Raw genomic sequence first — 24,576 nt, 5'->3', positions numbered from 1 at the left:
CTGTAAAAAATGATGATTTAAACAACTTTACAGCTCAAATAATACATAAGTTTTAACAGAAGAATTAATGTAAGTGCTTTTATCAAATTATAAGCTTCACATTTCTGCCTTTAAACATTCCAAAAAATGCCCCCATTCATTTCCATTGTAAGTACCTCACTGTGACATCCATTTTTGCTTGTTTTTTTTTTTTAAAGAAAAGGAGGGACGAGTCCAAAATATTTTTGTGGTAATCAACATTATGCCACAAATGCTGTCGATTGGGCTTAACTTCTATTGAACCCACAATATTCCTTTAAGAGTCTGGGTCTGGGACAAGGCTAAAACAGTAAATCTTTCCATATAAAAGTACAAAAAAATAAATAATGAAAGCATGGGTAAACATTTCCAATTCAGTTTTAATGAGACCTTTAAACAGAAGAGGAAAAAGTTGAAATCTGTTAGTTTTAATAACAATCACTGGGACATGAAAGTGCCTGAAGTTGAAGAAAAACCTATATATAAAGTCAAATAAACAATTTCTTACAAAAGCAAATATAAATTTCACCTAAAAATGTGAACTTGAAAATATTAATGCAATATTTAAAAATTCTAATATTAAATAATCAGAAAACTATTCTTAGTACATGGTTTCAATAAGTGTCTTTGGCGACTGTATCAAATTACATCTTGTAACATGAACAATGTGTTTTTAAGTTGCCATGACAAGTTAAAAATAGTTCAATTTTTGTTACGCAAGAGGACAAGTATCTTGATGGTATTCAATAATATTGATATCTATGTCTCTTCTGCAGAACTGTGTCACCATTTTCATCAAGGCCTAATGCAAGAGACAGGATGATTTTTTTTTTTTCCATTTTGAAAGCAGAAGCTAACAATATTTAGTTTGCCAAGTTTATAGGTAACTGGTGACAAGCCTGGGCATTAAAAATGCACCTCTGCGTTCTTTTCCATTTCATTGGGCTCCATCTAGCTATTTTTGATAGCTCTGTGTATACACCCCTTTTGTGTTAACAAGACACACACGCAGCCTACCATATAGTGTAAAATCTGTGATGGGCGAGAGCACTGCAGCACACTTGAGCACGGACTCTTCAGAGCTGAGCAGAAGACTGGTGATATAACCTCCATAAACCTGAAACATTCACACAACACAATTCACTTTAGACCTCTGAGATAACACAACTCCCTTTACAGAAGTTTCTGGTAAAGTCAGCACTCAGTAAAATGTAAGGCAGAAATCCAGTCTTACACCCTTTGAACATGCATTAATGAATCCTTTGAAAATCCACAATCTTTCGAGGAAAGAAACACTTACTAACTGGACTGAAGTTAGTACATGTGGAAGAGTTTCTCTGACATGCTGAAAGACAGTTGGGCTCTGTGTAGTCTCTCAACATCAGCCACACTGTTTAAAGCCTCCAGCATTTCCCCATGAGCCAGAGTGAACACTCACTGTTCACTGACACTCTGTTCTAAAAGCCTAGTGAGCTGTCAACCTAAGCTGCATATTTAGGCACCCCAGGCACTCTCCCTGATGGGATGACTTTTCAATCTGTAGGCAGCAAATTATGCGGGCTTCTAATATATCTCGTGTCTTAACCAGATGCGATAAAGTGACACACTATACAAGGTATCTGTTTCATGTTAATTTGAGTTTTTGTCCGAACCAGCCGCAACCGCAAACAGGACATTCTGTAAATCACTTGGTTTCTATTTCTGCGATATCTCGCTCTTCATAACTGTACATTAAAAATCAAATATGTTCTGACTGGCTTTGATTGTTCCGCGTCGTGCTGTGTTCTGCTCTATTCGCTATGCTGTGTCTAGCTTTTTCTTGCGCAATAATGCGTTGGTTTGCATGGCCCCTAAGGCAGTATCACAAATTTCCTTTGTGGATCCCAAAATGCAACAAGCACAGTGAAAAATTTAATCTGAGATGTTGGATAAGTTGAGAGAAATGTTGATTATACTGTAAATATAATGCATTCAATAGAATAAAGTATCATTTAAAAATAGTTCAGTCTAAAGTAGTTAATAATGCACTCTTTTAAGTAATATTTGTGAGGGTATTTTTATGCTTATTAGAGTATCGCGTCATTAGCTTATCAACATGTTAAGGTTAAACTCTATTGAAATCAATGGTCAGTTTTGGGTGAGAACAGACCAAAATATTACTTCTTTTTCACTATAAATCTTGACATCGGCAGTCTCTTTGGCAATCATGATTTCAAGCACAATTACACTTCCTAGCACCATCTAGCGCTCTGCACATGCGTCAAGCATTAGGAAGTGTAATCAAGCTTGAAATCATGATTGTGCCAAGAGACTGCAATGTCAAGATTTACAGTGAAAAAGGAGTTACATTTTTTATCTGTTCTCACCCAAAACCAATTGGATTGCTTGAGAAGACATGGACTAAACCACTGGAGTTTTGTGGATTACATTTATGCTGCCTTTATGTGCTTTTTGGAGCTTCAAAGTTCTGGTCACCATTCACTTGCATTGTATGGACCTACAGAGCTAAAACATTCTTCAAATAAATCTTTGTTTGTGTTCTGCAGAAGAAAGAAAGTCATACACATCTGGGATAAGTGTGAAAATGATGAGAGAATTTTCATTTTTGGGTGAACTATAACTTTAAAGGATTAGCTCACCCAAAAATGAAAATTCAGTCATTGTTATAACCCTATATGATTTTCTTTCTTTTTCTTAACACAAAGGGAGAGATTGTGAAAAAACTTTGTGCTCTGTAATGTCATACGATGGCAGTTTATGGTGACCATGTCTTCAAGCTTCAAAAGAACACAAAAGTATAATTCAGAAGTCTAATAATTATTCCATGAGACTCATGATTGTTACGAAAGCATACGATAAAGTTTGGTGAGAAACAAACCAAAATCTAATGTATTATTTAGTGAAAATGTTCACTGACCATTGATCTCCTGTGTGCGTTCATGATAGGGCACAAGAGCAACAGTTCATGCAGCCCCAGGGGCGGATCTAGACATTTTTAAAGGAGGGGGCCACAGTGTGCAGACAGGGGCCAAATTAATAATGTGTTATTAATAACGAGTCTATTCTCTTGAAATCTGAACACATGACCTAATACACAAGTAATGTAAAAACAAACTTATCAATACTTGCATATTTTTGTTATATATTTACATACTCTGATCAACTCATTTATTTACCATCAATTCTAAAGAAGTTATAAGGAGCGGTTCTTTGATAACAATTGAAAACATAGTTATCATGAAATTTAATTTACATGAAGAGGATCACATTTACATCCAAATGATAATACATTTACACGGAACAGAACCCAAACCTCAAATTGCAAAATATAAACTAAATATCACTCTATATAAACACATTTAACATAAACTAAATATAAATTGTCTGCATGGATTCCGTCAGATTTACTGAGTAGAAACTGGCAGCCGGTATGCCAGTCGTGTTTGGTTAAATGTGTTCATTAGACTTAAAGGAATAGTTCACCCAAAAATGAAAATTCTCTCATCATTTACTCACCCTCATGTCATTCCAGATGTGTATGACTTTCTTTCTTCTGCTGAACACAAACAAAAACATTTTTTACGAATATTTCAGCTCTGTAGGTCCATAAAATGCAAGTGAATGGTGACCAGAACCTTTGAAGCTCCAAAAATCACATAAAGGCAACATAAAAGTAATCCATAAGACTCCAGTGGTTTAATCCATGTCTTCAGAAGCAATACGATAAGTGTGGGTGAGAAACAGAACAATATTTAAGTCCTTTTTTACTCTAAATCTCCACTTTCACTTTCAGATGTGAAAGTGAAACTAAATAGGCACCACATGTGACTTTCAAATGTAAAAGTGAAAGTGGAGATTTATAGTAAAAAATTACTTACATTTTGATCTGTTTCTCACCCAGACCTATATTGCTTCTAAAGACATGGATTTAACCACTGGAATCGTATGGATTACTTTTATGCTGCTTTAATGTGATTTGTGGAGCTAAAAAGACCTGGTCACCATTCACTGGCATTGTAAGGACCTACAGAGCTGAAATATTCTTCCAAAAATCTTTGTTTGTGTTCTGCTAAAGAAAGAAAGTCATACACATTTGGGATGGCATGAGGGTGGGTAAGCGATGAGATAATTTAATTTTTGGGTGAACTATCCCTTTAAGCTATCAGATACCCAACGCAAATATCTATATTGTAAAAAATAAAAATAATTCCAGCTGACAGACATTGGCTACTCCATCAGTGAAGCCTGTATCATTCTGTGTCTGTGGGGAGTGAGCTGCCGACAGGCTCATGTAGACTGACAGCATAACAGAGCTGTGGTTCTGTACAGTAAAAGATAAAACATTGAGTTTTTTCTGTGATAACGCCCATACATTATAAAATGGAATGAGGCATTGCGGACTATTTCAAACTTAACCTTCAGTAAGTCTATTTTGCATGAGGAAGAATACCACATTTACATTCAAAAGACATAATTAACATAAAACAGAACCCAAACCACAATTTACAGAATATAACCTTCTTATATTGTCTGGATTCAGTCAGATTTACTGAACATATACAGTGTTTGTGTGTCTGTCATCTGGGTGTCCATCAACTTATTTTTATGCGCATTTTGGGATATCACATAAAAACGGCTGATGGAAACACCAAAATGAGAATAAAATCTCCAAAATGCGCATTAAAAGCTTTTACACATGCTTGAGGTGGATAAATGTTTTATTCGATAAGAAGAGATGCGCATAAACTGTCAATGGGTTTCCATCCAACTATTTTTATGCACATTTTGAAATTGCGCATAAGAAATCCTGAACGAAAATGTTTGATATGCGAATAAACTTTCTAAATTCGCTTAAAATTGAATGTGCTAGGAGGAGGTGGATTTTCTAGAGTTTTGCATTAGTTAAAATGCAGATTAAGGTGATGAAACATTTATTCACAAAACGATGATGTGTTTTGACCATTCGTGCTTGTGTTATGAGTGTGCGATAGCTTGATGTGACTAGCCCACCGAAAGGTCCGACCTTGGCACACAATTCTTTGAACATAGCGCTTGTCATTCGGAAGTGTTTAACACACAGCTGGTCGATAAAGTGCATCCTCACAATCCGCCAGAACAGTTTTGAGAGCGTGCGCACCCAGGTATGTGGAGACTGGCAGTGTGTGGGCATCGCAGCTATTTCAGCCCACATTATATCAGATATTACACTTATTCTGCGGTGACTCATGGATGCATTTAATAAAATGAGATACTTGCTCCAATCTTGCAAATAAAACTGTCCCCAAATCAGGGAGAGGTCATTCAGCTGCTCCATCATGATAATGTGAATTACGTAGTGGATGGAAACGTGCAACAATTCATATTTTCTTAAGTCGAATTTTTAGAAATGTGCTTAAAAAATGCTAAACATTTTGGATGGAAACCCAGCATGTGATGGAAACACATTTATCGAATAAACTCCTATCATTTAAATAGGAATACAAGATGTGCATAAAAAAGATCATGTGACTAAATAATTAATTTACAACTGGACTAACCAGTGGACTTAAGTCACTGCATCTGAAATGTTGCTCTGGTCTGCGTCGAGTTTGCAGATAAAATAAGTTGATCACAAACTTGAACTGTATAGAAGGGCAGGTTAATTGACACTTTTGAAAAATATCTTCCACATGGCAAGGAGGAACACGCACTAGCACTCACAGAACTGTGTGATGTGCTGTTGTTTTGCGATATTTAAATTTCCCACATAAATTTAATTCGCAGCTTGGATGGAAACATATTGCATGTGGAACTTCCAAATACCCAAAAGACATATTTTAACTACATTGTTTTACATTGCTTTATTAACACCTACTTTAAGGTGTTAATAAATATGTTTTGAGTGCATTTCAAAGTGCTTTTGCTGAGATCAGCGTGTTGCACTGTTGCACTTGAGTTCAACTAACTGCGCTGTGTCCGAGAGGTCTGTGAAATCTGGTTACTCAAATGTGTCTCCTTTGACCGCTTGTGTTTGGATTTCAAGGGGAGTTTTCATGAGGACATACATTAATCACTAATCCAGTGTGTTACTGCATGTTAATAAACCATAATAAAGTGCGCAAAGAAAGCATGACGAAAACAGGCGAGCTGTTTCTCCCAGATACAGTTGATATTTATTCTATGCACAAATGCAACATTTTAGTGCAGTACCTGTTTAACTGTGCTTTAGATGTGTGCTTCTCTTCTGTGTCACTGTATGTTGATGCTTTTGCTTGCGGTGAGAAACCGGCAATACACAGGGGTCTGGAGACATATAAGTTGAACTTCCTTTAATGTAGGGCTCCTGGCGTGAGATCTACTATAATTCACACAAATGTTTCTGTCAAAACAGTATGCTGTACCTGCAGACATGATGTTGTTTGGACATTCGGCCTTTGCGCTAGTGACACGAGTATGCAAATGAGATTTGTTTTTTTTACAAATGCTTTTCCAGAAAAGGGGCACCCTCCCCTAGATCCGCTCCAGCAATGCCCCCTTGTGACCTTGAGGCATTTCTCTAAAAACAGGACAGCCACAGCTATTGTGACAACAGAACACAACACAGCTGCACACAAAACAGAGAACAGAACTTACTAAACATGACTGAAGAGTTTGTAGTGAAGAACTGATGCACTTCTATGCCCATCCTTATTTTTTGGAAAGTTTTTTTGACCAGTGCTAGTTCACAGTGGACGGAGTAAACTGCGCAGTTCCAAAAACAGAAAACAAACGATCGATATAATGTACCATCGCTCGTCACTGATGGTTCAAACAAAAACTCTGATTACCATGGAAAATATAACTTTTATCACGTGTCGTTTGTGTCAGTTTAGGACACGGTGTGACTGTTGCTGCCTGTAGCCTCCTCTATGTTTCTGTTTGGTTTCCGAATACTCCATTAAAAAAAATAAGGCTGGGCATAGAAGTGCATAAATTCTTCAACTACAAACTCTTCAGTCATGTTTAGTAAGTTCTGTTCTCTGTTTTGTGCGCAGCTGTGTTGTGTCCGGTTGTCACTATTGTTGTGGCAGACCTGTTTTTAGAGAAACATAATGAGTTTTAGCTTGAACGCCCCAATGTCACGAGGGGGTTGCCTGAACTGTTGCTCTCGTGCCCTGTCATGAACGCACACAGGAGATCAATTGTCAGTGAATATTTTCACTAAATAATACATTCGATTTTTTTTTAATTCATTCGTTTGTTTCTCACCAAACTTTATCGTATGCTTTCATAATAATCATGAGTCTCATGGAATAATTATTAGACTTCTGAATTTTACTTTTGTGTTCTTTTGAAGCTTGATAAAGTGGTCACCATAAACTGCCATTGTATGACATCACCGAGCACAAAATTTTTTCACAATTTCTCCCTTTGTGTTAAGAAAAAGAATGAAAATCATATCGGGTTATAACAACACAGGGGTAAGAAAACAATGACTGAATTTTCATTTTTAGGTGAACTATCCCTTTAGTGCCAGCTGGTGAAGCTGGTTGACCAAAGATATCTTGCTGGTTCAGGTTTAGAAGCACACCAGCACACTGGCATCCAAAACACAACATATGCTGGTGACCATGCTGCTCTTTTCAGTAGTGTAGACAGCAAAATGGCTCCCTTTTGGAACAGAGCTTTATTGTACTTTATGTGTGTGTGAGTGTGTGTGTGTGTGTGTGTATGGATACAGAGATGCAAACAGAAGTCTGTGTACTGTATATGTGCCTGAAAAACATTTCTGTCTGGACTGAAAATGCATCATATAAATGTGTTGATGAGCTTTTTACCTTCCCAAAAGCTCCAATTCTGGTCTTGTCAATGTACGGCTCCTGTGCCATAATGCTGCTAAGCATAAAGAAAAATTGTTAAACAAAAGAGTCACTGATTAGATTCTGTGTGAAATCTGTATGTTTTAACATGCTGAATAATCAGTCTGGTATAAATGTGCATCAGTTGCTGCAGATCTGCTTTGCGGGTTAAGGTGACACAGCACATGTTTATCAGTGTGTGCAGCTGTGTTGGCACTGATAGATGTACACTGTGTGTTGGGTGCAGATGGTGCTCATCTACCTGAGGGCCTCCAGCTGGTCTTTCTCCTCCAACACCCCCAGTCTGCGCTGCACTTTATGGAGCAAGTTAGTGCCCTGAAAGCCACTTCCACGGCCGTCAATGCGCACTGCAACCACCCCAAAACTGCTGACCAGCACTGACGCCCAGTCAATGTGGAACTGCTCTGAGACCGACTGACTGCCTGGAGTCCCATCTCTTAGAGAGAGAGAAAAAAAAAGAAACCAAAAACAGAGCATTTTTAACTTTTCACAATGGCTTTGTCTCAAATCCTGCTGCCATTTTTGGACATCATATAAGCATTCCTGAATCAGCTGAGCTGAATTTTTGGTGCTTTTTAAAATCTTGGGCATCATACGTGCTTTCTGAGTCATCTCAGTGGTATTTTTGTTGCATTTTGCTGCATTCAGCAGCATTTGAGGGCATCATAAGTGGGTTCAGCAGCATTTTGGGGCATCATAGGTATATACATCTGCTTTCTGAGTCATCTCAGTTGCATTTATGCAGCATTTTGTAGATTCTAAGTCAGCTGTCTTTTTGGTCAACAGCAATTCTGGGCATCATAGATCCATTCAGCCCCATTTTTAGGCATCACAGTTGCGTTCGGCAACATTGTTGGGCATCAAAGGTGCTTTCAGAAGCATTTTGAGGCATCATAGGTGCTTTCAGAAGCATTTTGGGGCATCATAGGTGCTTTCAGAAGCATTTAGGGGTATCATAGGTGCTTTCTGAGTTATATTAGTTACATTTTTCTTGCATTTTGGTATATTCTGAGTCAGCAGCATTTTGCGCATTATAGGCATGACTTGACTAAATTTTACCTTGACTAAAATTATAATTTGACCTAAGGGGACAAAATAAAATGCTAAAAAGTGCAATAAATAAATAAATAAATATATATATTTATATATATATATATATATATATATATATATATATATATATATATATTTATTTATTTATTTATTTTTGGTGCATTCAGAGTCAGCAGCATCATAGTTTTAAGATACAGCCACTACTCCTGACATGCCCTCACTGCACCGACAGCTCTATAGAGAGCTCAGGTGCTTCTCTGCTGCAGTATGTATGATGTGTGCAGTGGATTAATTGAAGGCGGTCTGTAGATGAACTCATTTGTAGTGTAATTACAGTGGCTGAAAGTGTACGGCTGAGAAGACAAGATTAATGGCACTGACTAAAGTCCATTTCAAAGTTACACTCTTACACTTGATGAGTCCTGAACCACAGCACAGTAACTGTCGTTTGCGCAGAAATGGGGTGATCTGCAGCACAGTTTTTAAAGGTACCACATCATTAAATACTGCACTTTCCTATTCTCTTTTAAAATAAGAGTTTGATGCAGACATACTCTAAAGATCATAACACAAAACTTTGTTCTCAGCCCAAAACATTAAATCAAAATGCCTATTCAGTATTCAACAACTCATGAGTCATTTTTAAATAAAAGTCTTAAAGGCACAGTAACAAAAACAGTCTGTTTATTGTAGGGGTCAGTGAGAGTGTGGAAAATGGTCATGAAAATCTGACTGTTTCTTGGTGCAAAAAACCTTGACTAAAATTATAAATTGACCTAAGGGACAAAATAAAATGCTAAAAAATTGCAAAATATGGGTTTTTAAGAAGAGGTCTAAAATAGATGGGAATTCATGGGGGAGTTCACTGATACACTTTTTAAATTTGTTTTTATTATTATCCCATTTTCTCCCAATTTGGAATGCCCAATTCCCACTACTTAGTAGGTCCTCGTGGTGGCATGGTTACTCACCTCAATCCGGGTGGAGGAGGACAAGTCTGAGACTGTCAATCCGGGCATCTTATCACGTGGCTCGTTGGGTATGACACCGCGGAGACTCACAGCATGTGGAGGCTCATGCTACTCTCTGCGATCCACACACAACTTACCACACACCCCATTGAGAGCGAGAACCACTAATCATGACCACGAGGATGTTACCCCATGTGACTCTACTCTCCCTAGCAACCGTGCCAATTTGGTTGCTTAGGAAACCTGGCTGGAATCACTCAGCACACCCTGGATTCCAACTCGTGACTCCAGGGGTGGTAATCAGTGTCAATACTCGCTGAGCTACCCAGTCCCCCACTGATACACTTTTTTTGGTTAACCCTTAATCACTGTTCATTAGATGTTTACAGTTTTACTATTCAGGTAAAATTTGACAATATCAAATGTGTAACCCCAAACTTATTTTAAAATAAGTTGATAATTCTATATTTAATTAAGTAGAAACACTAAAGTAAAGCATTTTTGGGAGATTTTTTTTATTTTTATCTTATTTACCTCTGAATTATAACTCAATTCTTTCAACATTTTATGATTTACTTCAGCAAATAAATTAAATTAAAAAAAGTAAAATATCTCACACATTGAGGCATTCTGCTGGAATAAAATAACATTTACACGCATTGGCTGATCTCTATAACCCATTATTGTAAAAAAAAAAAAAAAAAAAAAAAAAGGACATTTCTGATATTATCACAAGGTATGCATTGTATAAGTATTTAAATGGTTTGATGGCATTTTTTTAAACCAGTCAAATATGAAAATTCAATCAATGTTTACTCACCCCTGTGTTATTACCCTATATGACTTTCTTTATTTTTCTTAACACAAAGGGAGAAATTGTCAAGTGTCTGCTCCAGTATTCTGACAAACCTGATCATGCTGCCACATTCAAATCTGACTGTTACAAAGAAAAGACAGAGTAATTATTTTGTTACCTATAGTTTATTTCAAACATTAAACATCAAAATTCTAGCATAAATTTGTCACACAGGGTCAGACTCAGACTTAGACCTGTGTGGACAGGTTTGTCTACACTTGGGAGGGCCAAAAGTCCTCATTAGTAAAAAAAAAAAAAGAAAAAAAAAAGTGTCAGATGATGTTGATCTTCAAGTCTAGTGATGTGCACAGAGTTGTGTGATAGTTAGGTTTAGGTGTAGAGTTAGGAAATAGAAAATATAATTAGCCTAATATGAAATCAGTGGAAGTCTATGAGATGTCCTCATTAATTTAGTAAAACAAACCTGTGTTCAAGTGTGTGTGTGTGTACACATGTGCATTCTGCATTACGGATGTGTTATAGTCTCACTAGTTTATTTGAGTGTGTGTTCTGCAATTTGACAGATAATTAAAAAAATGGCTCTGTGTTATAGTCTCACCCATACATTTCCTATGGCGGGTCAAATTTGACCCAAACAAGATGTTTGTTATACTTTTTTTTTTTTTTAAGACTCATCGAATCAATTTGTTTTGTGTGTGTGTTCAGATGGCAGTTTGTTGAAAAGGTCCCCAAGCCTTGTATCACTCAGATGAAGGAACCCATTTTTTATTAAAAAAAAGAATATTTTTTTTTAAATGATTCGGTTCAAGTTTGAGTGGCTGTGTGTATGGTTGCATTGAAAGGAATAGGACATAAAATACTGGTGTAAGAAAATTAAGGTGATATACATTGACAATTACTTACACGAGGAGCAGAAGTGGGTAGTGTGAGGTGTCTATGAAGCCTGCAGGTTTCAGGATCTGCATACTGAGGGCTGTGAATGACGATCAAATATTAATCTGCATCTATATTACATTATTATCTCTCTTAATCCTCTTCTATCATGATAAGCAGTTAAACATGATTTAAATAACGTACTGTAATCCTCTATGTTTATCTCCCTGTATTCCACCCGCGGCATCTGCATCGAGTCCACCGTTCTCCTCAAGTTCAGATTCAACTCAATATCACACACCTCTGTAGAGAGAAAGAAATGTATTACTTTACTGATTAAAACTGCTCCTTAAAATACACCCCAAATAAAAATTCGGTCATCATTTACACACCCTCATGTCGTTCCAAACCCATATTACTTTTTTCCCCTCCATGGAACACAGGAGATATTTTGAAGAAATATTCACACTGCTCTTTTCCACACAACAAAAGCTTACAGTGATCATGTCAAGCTCCAAAAAGGATAAAAAAGCACCCATATATATGCACTATATTCAAAGTATTCTGAAGCCATATTTAATTGCTTAGTGAGAGGAACAGACCAAAAATATAATTATTATCATTATTCGCATACATACATATTATTACTTCCGCATACTGAAACTTGTGTTAAGTTATGTGACACACAATGGCCAATTCTTTGAATGAAATCTGAGAGCTAATCTGAGATGGAGGACAAGATTTTCACTGAGTAACACTGAGTTAAATTTGGGCTTGTTCGTCATCATACAGTATGGCATCAGAAGACTTAGAATACAGCGGAGAAGTCATATTAATTATGTTTATGTACTTTAAAGATACTTTCATGGTGCATTTTGTCCTTTTCGAAGCTCGACAGCCATGTTTATCGTACGCTTTCATTGTATGGAAAAGAGTAGCAAGAACATTCTTCAAAACTTCTCTTTTTGTGTTCTACAGAAGATAGAAACTCATACGAGTTTGGAACGCAATTAGGGCGAGTAAATGATCCCTTTTTTTTTTTGGGAGAACTCTTCCTTTCAGATTTTTTAAATCAAGTCATGGCACAAACCATTCTTTATCTCAAACTAAACATCTGCAACCACTTATAAAAACCTTCTCAAAACCATCAGGAATGAGTAACTTATTGCTCAGGGACATAAACTAATGGGTCCTGGAGAAACTGAGGTTTTTTAACAGTTGTAGATGTTGTGCAGTACTGGGAGGCCAGTGAGCAGCTGGGTTTTCTGATACTGGGGGTCTAAACAGAGCAGATATCATGTTTGGCACTGTAAACATAAAGACCCTAAATTCTGAGGAACAGCAATAGTGTCTTACAAGTGCACATGGCAATTAAGAGCACATTGCAGTTGAGGGTTTCACTTTTAGACAGGCTTATCAGTGCCAGCTCAGACTCCAATCCCACAAAAGCAAACTTTCTCCCATTACACCATTGCTATTGACATAGCTACACATTTTAAAAACAGCAGTAATTTGTATGTCAATGTGGAAAAGGATCCATGCGGTTGCAGTGTATGTCATCTGAATTTGACCTTGGTGTAACATTTAGCTTTTACTGAAAGTAGACGACAGCAGATGAAAAAAAAAAAAGAACTTCAGATTAAATTGTAAACAAACAGCGTTCATAAACTTACAACACACAAAGACATGAGCAATATGAGATTAGTTATGTGACTTACAGTGTCGCGCTGAATCATGCTCCAGTTTGAAATCTTACAGGATATTTTATACAGAATAACACAATTACTGGCCTCTTACATGGAGAGGTCAAGTTTTATGGAAGTCACGGTGTGTCTGTCTATAATCCAATCATGTTTGAGTGCTCTCAGTGTGGGACAGAAGGTGTGTGTAGGGCAACTCAATCACATCGCTGCCAGTGGTGCGGCTGGGAGGAGCTCCGCTTGTGTATTGGTATGCTATGTGTATATAATGCAGTGAGGCGTGTGTGTGTGTGTGTGTGTGTATTAGGTTGGTAATGAGAAGTATGAAAACAGAGAGGACGACTGGCTACTTACTCTGTCTGTCATGAGTGCTGTATACCGCCACATATGGAACTCCAGGACCTGAGAAAACACCAACACAACCATTAACTAAATGTGCATTTCCTGAAGAAAATACTTAGAAGTTATGTCATCGCTGTCAGTTACATTTCGAAAGCTGAACATTCAATCAATGTAAGCAGTGCTGGGTTGAATACTAATTACAAATCACAATTTTAAACTGTAATCTTTAAGGTAATATATTAGATTACACTTTTTTAAGTAATCTGTTCTGATTACTTTTGGGTTACTTGTTTTACGCAGATATTGCATATTTTAATGAAAATGTAATCCTTCATTTTAAATGTATTAATTACCAATTAATACTCCTTTCATTAAACAGTAGTAAACATAAAATCCAAGATTAACGTGCCATTTGTCAATTGCTGAGTAAAACAAAGGTGTCTAAAATGGTCATAAAAAACGAACATTATGTTACGCACGATAGAAGACAGTGACAACATGCTTGTATTTTACATTTTAAGGGAACTGTTGTCAATTAGGAAATTAGCAATAGGCATTTTCCAACTTTGAAATCAATAATGAGTGATTGTCTCTAGATTTGATGTACGAATGTCTCTATAGATAATTATTCATGAGAAGGTGTGGCCTCAACCTATAAAGGGCATTTTTTTCTGCCATCTTGTCCCATGGGCCGAAGTGCACTTGCATGGTGTAAAAGCACAAATTTACACCTCTGAAATGGACTGGTGGACAAAGGCTTGCTTGAACTACATTATTTTAGATGCAGGGTGCAAATACAAACAGGTCCGCATTTATTTGTGCATTAATTTATGTAAATGACTAAGTTGAGGCATGAAACTCTGAATGGCGCAAGCTGATAGGTTCTTTAAACTTGTCTGTCTGTAAGCCAGTTTCACTGCAGCATGCTGCGAGAGTTTTCTCTGAAACCCTCCACCTCCCCATGTCCAGATCTGTTACACGGGAATTGTATTCATGTCAAACTGTGCAGCGGCATATCAATCATGCTTGATGCAGCATGTCTGAATATGTTCTACTGTAGCAGCAGCAAGTCTCTGTACTTGCTCTGCAGCAGCAGCAGCAGCAGCAGCAGTAGCATAGTAGATCTAGTCTGCAAAGACCAATATCCTATCAGTATATTATATACCCACATTAACATACTGGGCCCTATTTTCGTGAGTGCGCAAAAGTTTCGTGCTACAACCGTGCGCAACGTCGTATCCAATTTTCGTGAGAATGCTAATTCTATGTGCAATTTTCAAGTGGGCGTGGGTGGAGAGTTTTCACTATCTGTGGGTGTATGCGCACAAACTGTGGGTGCATTTTATGTACAGTGGCATGCAAAAGTTTGGGCATCCCTGATCAAAATTTATGTTGCTTTGAATACGAGCAAAAGATCGATCCAAAAGGCTTAAAGTTAAAGATGACATATTTCTTTAATATTTTAAGCAATTTTACTTTTTTTTTATTAATCTTTTACAGTTTCAAAATAACAAAAAAGGAAAAGGGCCCGAAGCAAAACTTTGGGCACCCCGCATGGTCAGTACTTAGTAACACCCCCTGGCAAGTATCATAGCTTGTAAAAGCTTTTTGTAGCCAACTAAGTGTCTTTCAATTTTTGTTTGGGGGATTTTCGCCCATTCTTCCTTGCAAAAGTCTTCTTGTTCTGTGAGATTCTTGGGCCGTCTTGCATGCACTGCTCTTGTGAGGTCTATCCACAGATTTTCGATGATGTTTAGGTCGGGGGACTGTGAGGGCCATGGCAAAACCTTCAGCTTGCGCCTCTTGAGGTAGTCCATTGTGGATTTTGAGGTGTGTTTAGGATCATTAACCTGTTGTAGAAGCAATCCTCTTTTCATCTTCAGCTTTTTTACAGATGGTGTGATGTTTGCTTCCAGAATTTGCTGGTATTTAATTTAATCCATTCTTTCCTCTACCAGTGAAATGTTCCCCTGTGCCAATGGCATCAACACAAACCCAAGGCTTAACAGTTGGAGAGGTGTTCTTTTCATGAAATTCTGCACCCTTTTCTCCAAACATACCTTTGCTCATTGCAGCCAAAAAGTTATATTTTAAATTCATCAGTCTGCAAGACTTGTTTCCAAAATGCATCAGGCTTGTTTAGATGTTCATTTGCAAACTTCTGACGCTGAAATTTGTGGTGAGGATGCAGGAAAGGTTTTCTTCTTATGACTCTTCCATGAAGGTCATATTTGTGCAGGTGTCACTGCACAGTAGAACAGTGCACCACTACTCCAGGGTCTGCTAAATCTTCCTTAAGGTCTTTTGCAGGCAAACAGGGGTTTGATTTGCCTTTCTAGCAATCCTACGAGGAGTTCTCTCTGACTTGATCTCCACCGTTCCTGTTAACTGCCATTTCTTAAATACATTTCTAACTGAGGAAACGGCTACCAGAAAACGCTTTGCTATCTTCTTATAGCCTTCTCCTGCTTTCTGGGCATCAATTATTTTAATTTACAAGATTTGAGGAGTCAGACTATGTATAAAACTTTGAAATTTGCATCACCTGGCCTTTCCAAACAATGATTGTGAACAAACCATAGCCCTAACAAGCTAATTAAGGTCTGAGACCTTGGAAAAAGTTATCTGAGAGCTCAAATCTCTTGGGGTGCCCAAACATTTGCATGGTGCCCCTTTGCTTTTTTTTTCACTCTAAAATTGTACAAAATAAAAATAATACACTACTATTGCTTAAAATGTTGAAAAGAATGTTTCATCTTTAACTTTATGCCTTTTGGAGATCAGTTCATCCTCTACTCACTTAACTATTCACAGCAACAGAAATTTTGACCAGGGGTGCCCAAACTTATGCATGCCACTGTAAATGAAGCACGTCTTTTCTCAGCGCACAGTTCAAACTCCTGACAAGAACCACATTTTCCATGCGTATAAAAGAAGCATGTCACTGTCATAGAAATATGCCTCACATTTAACAAGGACGCAGTTATTGCACAAAACAATGTAAGTCAATATTTCTTTTCTTTTTGTTGGGGGGGAGAGATTTTATCCCCTTTTCTCCCCAATTTTGGCATGCCCAATTCCCAATGCGCTCTAAATCCTTGTGGTGGCATAGTGACTCGCCTCAATCTGGGTAGCGGAGGACAAATCTCAGGTACCTCTGTGTCTGAGACAGTCAATCCCCGCATCTTATCCCATGGCTTGTTGAGCGCGTTACCGTGGAGACGTAGCGCGTGTGGAGGGTCATGCTATTCTCCGTGGCATCCACGCACAACTCACCACACGCCCCACCGAGAGCGAGAACCACATTATAGCGACCACGAGGAGGTTAACCCAACGTGACTCTACCCATTCTAGCAACCGGGCCAATTGGTTGCTTAGGAAGCCTGACTGGAGTCACTCAGCACACAGTGGATTCGAACTTGCGACTCCAGGGGTGATAGTCAGCGTCTTTACTTGCTGAACTACCCAGACCCCCCCATATTTCTTTTCTTCTAATTCACTGCATACAGTTCATTTACACTACCAACTTCTTATGAATGTGCTGTCTTTGTTTATATCACTGGTGCTTCACAGGGAATGAACTGGAAACAGATGGTGCAATAACCGGAGAAGAACCTTCAAATAAAATTGCACTTGACCCAGCCCATTAGCGCTTGCACGGGCAGTTTTGCCAAAACCACTTGCGCCTAGTCTCAGCACATGCTTGCATGAAAATACCAAAACTTCATGGCCATGCCCACTGACATTGCGTGTATGATTATGGCGTAGTGCTGCACTTCGCAATAGCACTCTTAAGATAGGGTCCACTAAATCTTTCTGAGAGTTGACATGAATGAACTTAATTTAAGACAGAAACCAAATGTCTTGTGTGTATTTATGGATTGTATTAAACACTTTCGGTAACATTTTATTTTACAGTGTCCTTGTTTTACATATTACATGTACTGACTATAGTAATAACAGTAAATTATGCATAATTACAAGCAACTAACCCTAAACCTATAGTAAGTACATGCTGTTAATTAATATTACTCAGTACTAACTTGTGTAATTACACTGTAACAAGGACACTAAAATAAAATGTAACCACACTTTCAATGCAGTGTATTAATTTTTGGAAGCTACATGCACACAGGCTAGATAACACATAGGGTAATTATTCAAATACTTTATATCTAGGGAACATATATATAGATATATAAAAAAATGAGAACATATACAGAACCTCCAAGTGCTTATTGAGATTAAGTCTTTTTCAATGGATATAATTTTTGTAAAGCAAAGATTGCATTGCTCAGTTATTTTTTACCCCAAATCTGTCTTTTAAAGTCAAGTTATTTATACACAAATTTCAGGCTCTATCTCAGACCGCTCTTTTAAAATCAGTAAATTAAATTCAATTAAATTATTGCCGTTGTCTTATTTGTAATGTAATCAAGAATGCAATCACGTAATCTATAAAAAGTAACTGTAATATGATTATGCACAATATAAAATGTCATGAAGTCCAATTACAAGTACTCTGGTTCTGTAATCTGATTACACTATCCAGATTAAATTTAATCCTTTATTATCCAGCACTGGATTTGTAAATCATTAGCAGATTTTTCAAATGTAATTTTTAATTTCTTAAACAGTACAAAGTTTACAAAAAATATAAAGCACTACTAAGGCTGCTATTATCAACAAAGGAAAGTTTGAATGGAGTCATTTATAAAGCACATTTGGGTACATTAAGTGATGTGGGCTGAATTAACTGCAGAAATTTGTGGAGACGATAAATAAGTAAGAGGAATTTCAATACAGTGATCGGCTTCAAGGCACTATATAAATAAATACACAAAGAAACTGGTACGTTCACAACTGTTAACAGTTTTAATGAAAGCTTTTTACTGTAAAAGATTGTTTAACTTGTATATCAGTAACTCTTCACGCATGATACTGAAGAAATAACTTAGAAACAACACTGCTTCAGTATCATGCATGTTGAAGAAATTGGTATGAATAAAATTTTAAACGTGCCTTTTGATGGAAAATCTAATGAGAAGAAAAGGGCAGTATTCAATTTGGGATTATTCTGAGTATGATGCAGTTTGTATCAGTCATGCGTGTCGTCATAGGCAGATAGAACAATTTTTGGTGTTGTGGTGTTTGTATGCAGCCATCAATAAGTTTATCAGCCCAGGGCAGAACCAGCTTTATTGAACATCATCTTAAAGGAAACAACAAACCAAACCATTCTCAAAATCAAAATAAACTGGAAGTATTACTATAAGGGTGCATGAATGTTAAGTATGAGGTTAGCGCTAATGTGTTAGCTTTAAGTGTTAGCCATAGCTAGTTGGTCATTTTACAAGTGCTTTAAAGTTCATCATCTAAAAGACTGCAGTCACTAAACTGAAAAGGTGCGAGAAAGCTTTCACTCTTTAATGAATGTCTGTGATAAAGCTTTCATGAGCATCTCATGAAATAGGCAACCACATAACGACTCTGATCGTAAACACAACAGTCATTTTTCCAGAGCTTCTGTCATGATGCTTCAACGACTAAGACCACAGTAGCATTCAAGCCCTCCAGACTGCTTTGCTTGAGCTGCTGCAGAAACAAGCCCTCCATAGGAGACACAGAAGGAATGAAATAATCAATGCACTTTGTAGAATGGAAACTTGACTGCTGAACAAAAACATGGTGCTTACTGACAGTACGGCAGCTAGTTTCAAAGTCTCGCTGTCTCCATCTCGTTCTCAATTTCTACTAGTGTAATCTTGCAGCTTGTCAGAACTCTTAGATAAAAGCACATGTTTATTGTCTCCAAATCAACATTCACTGTAGTCCACTCTCAACTGTTTATTGAAGATGTGTCAGGGTTAAGGTGAGGTCAGAATACAGTGTTTCTTGCCTCAACAAAACGATGGTCGTTTCAAAGCAGCTTTACAGAAAATGATGCTGTAACATAAATGCTGTAACAGTGTTAAAAATGTGACTTTGTAGTTTCCCACCGGATGCAGCTTGCATGTGACCAAGAATAAAGCACTAACTTAAAAAAAAAAACTTTTATTAGAAAAGGCATGCAGCTTGTTTTATTAGGCTATCCAAGGAGTAATATCTAATTGTCAGGGGAAGACGACAAGCGAGAGAGAGAGATTCAAAGAGAAATAGCAGTAGAAATGGAGAAATGTTTACCTTTACAGTTGAGCAGGAAGTAGTCCATATTATGACTGAAAGAGCCGCTGACATAACCACAGCTGTCAGTGAAATCACAGGAGAGACAGCGGCGGTTAAAGGTGCCCACCGTGTCTGCGCTGGAACAACCAAAGGCACATCAACACTGTCAGCAAAAGCACATCTGTGACACCAGCAGCCAAACTTCACAAAACACAAATACTGAATGTACCTGTATAGGTGCCTTCGTTTAGGGTCATCCTCAGTGCTCAGGAAATATCTATTCAGTCAAAAAACACAATATGAAAATGTCACTGACAAACAGCATGTGTTCACTTGGTGGTCATTTTGACAACATCTCCTTTCTGTCTGCCAAGCTTATGTTTTAATAAAAATGTATATCAAATCACTTACAATGACAAGAATAATCTTTTCTTCTTTAACTGAAATCAGCTAAAAACTGCTATTGTGAATATGCATTCAAGTGCAGAACAACCAGTTGAGGCTTTAATCAATATACCAATCAATATACAAAAACATCTGAACTATAGACAATATTGCTTGAGGTCACTAATTTGATTTAATGGTTGTTCTAAACAATTCTGTGCTTTAAATATTCAACAGATGAATATACTGCTTTACATTTAACTATATTACACCATGATATTATAGACACCTATAAAATTATAAGTAAATGAATTGTGATAATTGAGAGTGGTTTGATCCTAAGTTCGTGCATGTAGAATTCCTGACATTGGTCAGTTTGCTCACATTAAGTGGCTGTCCTCATCATATGCCAGCACTTGCGTGACGTCCCAGTCTCCTGATGTGATGGACTGCAGAGTATCTGTGCTGCTGTTGGGCTACATCGAGAAAACATATTAAAAAACTGAAAAACAGATCAATATTTATGATCAATATAAAAGTCCTTTTTTTTCTATCAATCTCCACTTTCACTTTCACATTGTTCTTCTTTTGTTTTTGGTGATGGGCATTCTTCGTGCATATCGCCACCTACTGGGCAGGGAGGAGCATTTATAGTAAAAAGGACTTAAATATTGATCCGTTTCTCAACCACACCTGTCATATCACTGCTGAAGACATGGATTTAACCACTGGAGTCTTATGGATTACTTTTATGCTGCCTTAATATGCTTTTTGGAGCTTCAAAACAGAGCTGAGATATTCTTCATGTTCAGCAGAAGAAAGAAAGTCATACACATCTGGGATGGCATGAGGTTGAGTAAATGATGAGAGATTTTTGAGTGAACTATCCCTTTAATAAATTTATAATAATTCTATGTGTGATTACATCTAGAGAGACATTAAAGCAAGTTTGAAGAATTCACTGGAGTAAACATTGAAACAGCTAAGCATTTGAAAATCAATTTTCTGTGTAAATTAAAGTCTGTGCACTTTAAAAACCTGATTAGTTGATTTCAAAAATATCATATTAACCAATATAGTACATAATTAGGCTTGGTGCACAATCTCAATTTTTAAATTTTTTTTTATTAAACACTTCCCACGTGGGGATCATAGACGGTATTGTTTCCATTAACTGCATGTTATTACCATAAAATTCTTATTTAATCATGACAAACTAGTATACATCATTAGAAATGTCTCATACTCCAGCTTTGATATTTAGCCACTGTTTCACAATAGAAATGTTATTGCGAGAGCAATTTCTAAATTTATATCAATATATCAAAACATCTAAGCGAGAGTTATGAAAATGAAACCATTATAAAGGCGCACATACCTATTCAATGATGTAAACTCCCGCTGATTTGTCCCTAACAGGCTTCGGTGAACAACATCCAATTAAACATTTAGTCCGAAAGCGTGCACATCTACAGAAGTATTGATGCATTCTCATATTTACTTCATAAAGAATTTTTACCACTATGTCAATTACCACTAAATTATGCAATAACATAACTCTCATATGGTGTAAGTTTTAGTCTCCCCGGAAGCTAGAGGCGCACAAGTTCAGTTTTCATTCTAAATATGGTCATATAGAAGAAGAAAGTTATGACATCATGCCTACCTCAGTGCCCGCATGACAGGGTCTTCTGCAAACCATTGCATGCTAGGATATTAGCCTTATTAACCCTGTATAAAGCATGAAACTAATGATTTGACTAACGATACATGTTGTAAATAAATTGACGATTACAAAAATATATGGTTTATCTATTTATTTATTTATTTATTTGCTGTCTCTCACTGGTATTTTTATGGTTATTGATAGTTTTGGAGCCGTCACTGCAGAAGAGCTGTACATCTGTCATCAGGTGCACGCTAGCAATTCTCTTTCTGCATCATTCTATGTATGGAATCCACATGAGATCAGTAAAAGTTCCTGTTATAACAACTGTTAAATGCCATAGATAATGTGTAACTGTCATGTTTACCATTCTGCATTCATGGAGCTAATGCTAATGGCCAATGCTTTGTGTGGCCAGACTCACATGACATGGTCTTGGAAAATGTTTAATAAAACTCAGGTTTTAAAAAACAGTTTTATGTTTTAAAGTTATCATCTTCAAATTTGAAATAGAAGATTATCAGACTTTGTGGCTTTATCTCCATTTTGTTTCTATGGATCTACCAGGTCAGTGTTCTAAATAATTTCATATAAATATGTTATGAGAAAAATTGCTGATCACTTAACAATAAATGTAAGCTTTCCTAACTACTTTTCTTCACAACTTCTAACAATTCCGACTTTTAAACAACAAACTTCCAAGTGTCTAATTTTAAAAGAGACCACAATTATGCCTGTAATACAATGTGGAATGAACTACATACATTTGAGTATGTCCTTTTTAGGCTTGTGCTCAAAACAAGGAGGCGCAAGGCAACAGTTAACCGCTTTGCTTTGTAGTACAGATAAATATGTGTTAAGTTTATACTTTTGTTAAGTAATGTTTATTCTAAAAATGTCAATATTACAATAAATATAAAGAGGGAATTTTCTTAGACTACATCTACATTAATCCCGATAAATCTGAAAATGCCGTTTTCGCTTTTGAAATGCTCTCTGTCCACACTGCCATTTTTTAAACGTTTTACAAAACTTGCTCGTCCATTACTGCGTATGCGAGAAAAAAATTAAATAAAAACATAAGTGTGGCCCTGCATCATTTCCATGTGCGGTATGAAATGCAATTGTCCTCATGTTCAGTCACCGGACAGCAATTCCGAGTAAACTTCCCATCACCTCTGAAGGAATGTAATGTGAAGGTTGTACAAAGTAACATTTATCTTTAACAATGCTATCAAAATGGGAGCCTGGGTAGCTCAGCGAGTATTGATGATGACTACCACCAGTCGTGAGTTCAAATTCAGGGTGTGCTTAGTGACTCTAGCCAGGACTCCTAAGCAACCAAATTGGCCTGGTTGCTAGGGAGGGTAGAGTCACATGGGGTAACCTCCTCGTGGTCACAATTAGCTGTTCTCGCTCTCAATGGGGCACATGGTTTTGCGTTGTGCATAAATCGCAGAGAGTAGCATGAGCCTCCACATGCTGTGAGTCTCCGCAGTGTCATGCACAATGAGCCACGTGATAAGATGCGCGGATTGACTGTCTCAGAAGCGGAGGCAACTGAGACTTGTCCTCTGCCATCCAGATTGAGGTGAGTAACCGCAACACCACGAGGACCTACTAAGTAGTGCGAATTGGGCATTCCAAATTGGGAGAAAAATAAAACATATGCTATCAAAATGGATAGCAGGCACAACTACGGTACAACATGAGTTGCCATCTTGTTTTGGGTTGAATGGATCACATGACTGCATCACATGACAACAAATAAGTAATTGTTTTTGAAAATCTCAGTTGTCCCTGTCCACACTACAATGCGAAGACAGCATTTTCAAATTTATCCACTTGGGAGAGCGTTTTCGAAAAGCTAAATATTTGCTGTGGACAGTGTGGACAGAAGGCCAAAACGTAGCAAAATTAATGTGTTTTCAAGCTAAACATATAGTAGTGTGGATGTGGTCTAAGAAGAAATTGCGTTCACTGATAGCGTTGTTTATTTGTACGCTATGTATTGTTTTAGCACAAGATTTTGGGGTGGTTAGTGAATAATGAATTACTACAGAAATGTGTCACAACCTTTTAGTGAATTCACCCTATAATGACATCAACAATAAATGCAACATTTACTTGCTATTTAGTCTACAGGCTGTGTGAGGCCCCACAAATCTAAATATTTTAGGAAAATTTTATGATTTTGTTCATTCCCAGTATTGGGTAGATTACTTATGAAATGTAATCTGGTATGGATCACAAATTACACAACTATAATTGTAATCAGCATCTTAAAGAGCACCTATTATGGTTTTTCAAATATTACCTTTCATGTAGTGTGTTCTATAGCTGTTTGTGAATGTAAAAAAGTGCAAAATTTCAAAAATCAAAGTGCACAACAAATGGAGTTATTGACTCCCAAAACAAAGAACCGATTCTGAACACCTGAATCAAGTCGTTAGTAATTCCAGACATACTTCCTGTACTAACCTATGTAATTTGGTAACAAAAAACCCGCCTCTGGTCTTCATTGACTGCTCACGAACAGCTTTGACCCGCCCTCAAACACTACACTAAGTGGTAGACCAATCACAACAGACTGGGACATCTGACCAATCAGAGCAGAGTAGGCTCTCTGAAAGGAGGAGTTTAGAATGAATCCTTTAGAACGGATCATTGAAGGAGTTGTTTTTGACACTGGGGGAAAAAAAAGGTAATGCTGCAATTTAAATTATGAACAAATTAAAGTGTTTTTTGA

General features: G+C 37.2%; 1 protein-coding gene across 4 annotated transcripts in view; it reads right to left on the bottom strand.

Annotated features, from left to right (window-relative positions):
- Positions 1 to 24,576, bottom strand: part of LOC127431848 (dipeptidyl aminopeptidase-like protein 6) — a 545,012-nt gene that overhangs the window by 14,053 nt on the left and 506,383 nt on the right. For all 4 annotated transcript variants that reach the window (XM_051682454.1, XM_051682457.1, XM_051682458.1 and 1 more), the window contains 9 exons: positions 20,546 to 20,637; positions 20,007 to 20,054; positions 19,796 to 19,914; positions 13,625 to 13,672; positions 11,775 to 11,873; positions 11,601 to 11,670; positions 8,098 to 8,292; positions 7,815 to 7,872; positions 1,036 to 1,135 (listed from right to left, as the gene is read on the bottom strand). In XM_051682454.1, the coding sequence (XP_051538414.1) occupies positions 1,036 to 1,135; positions 7,815 to 7,872; positions 8,098 to 8,292; positions 11,601 to 11,670; positions 11,775 to 11,873; positions 13,625 to 13,672; positions 19,796 to 19,914; positions 20,007 to 20,054; positions 20,546 to 20,637 (829 nt within the window). The remainder of the gene's footprint in view (positions 1 to 1,035; positions 1,136 to 7,814; positions 7,873 to 8,097; positions 8,293 to 11,600; positions 11,671 to 11,774; positions 11,874 to 13,624; positions 13,673 to 19,795; positions 19,915 to 20,006; positions 20,055 to 20,545; positions 20,638 to 24,576) is intronic.

Source organism: Myxocyprinus asiaticus, chromosome 41 (assembly GCF_019703515.2).
Source record: "Myxocyprinus asiaticus isolate MX2 ecotype Aquarium Trade chromosome 41, UBuf_Myxa_2, whole genome shotgun sequence".
Lineage (NCBI taxonomy): Eukaryota > Metazoa > Chordata > Actinopteri > Cypriniformes > Catostomidae > Myxocyprinus > Myxocyprinus asiaticus.
The sequence above is the reverse complement of the archived record's forward strand: the minus strand, read 5'-3'. Positions and strand labels throughout refer to the sequence as shown.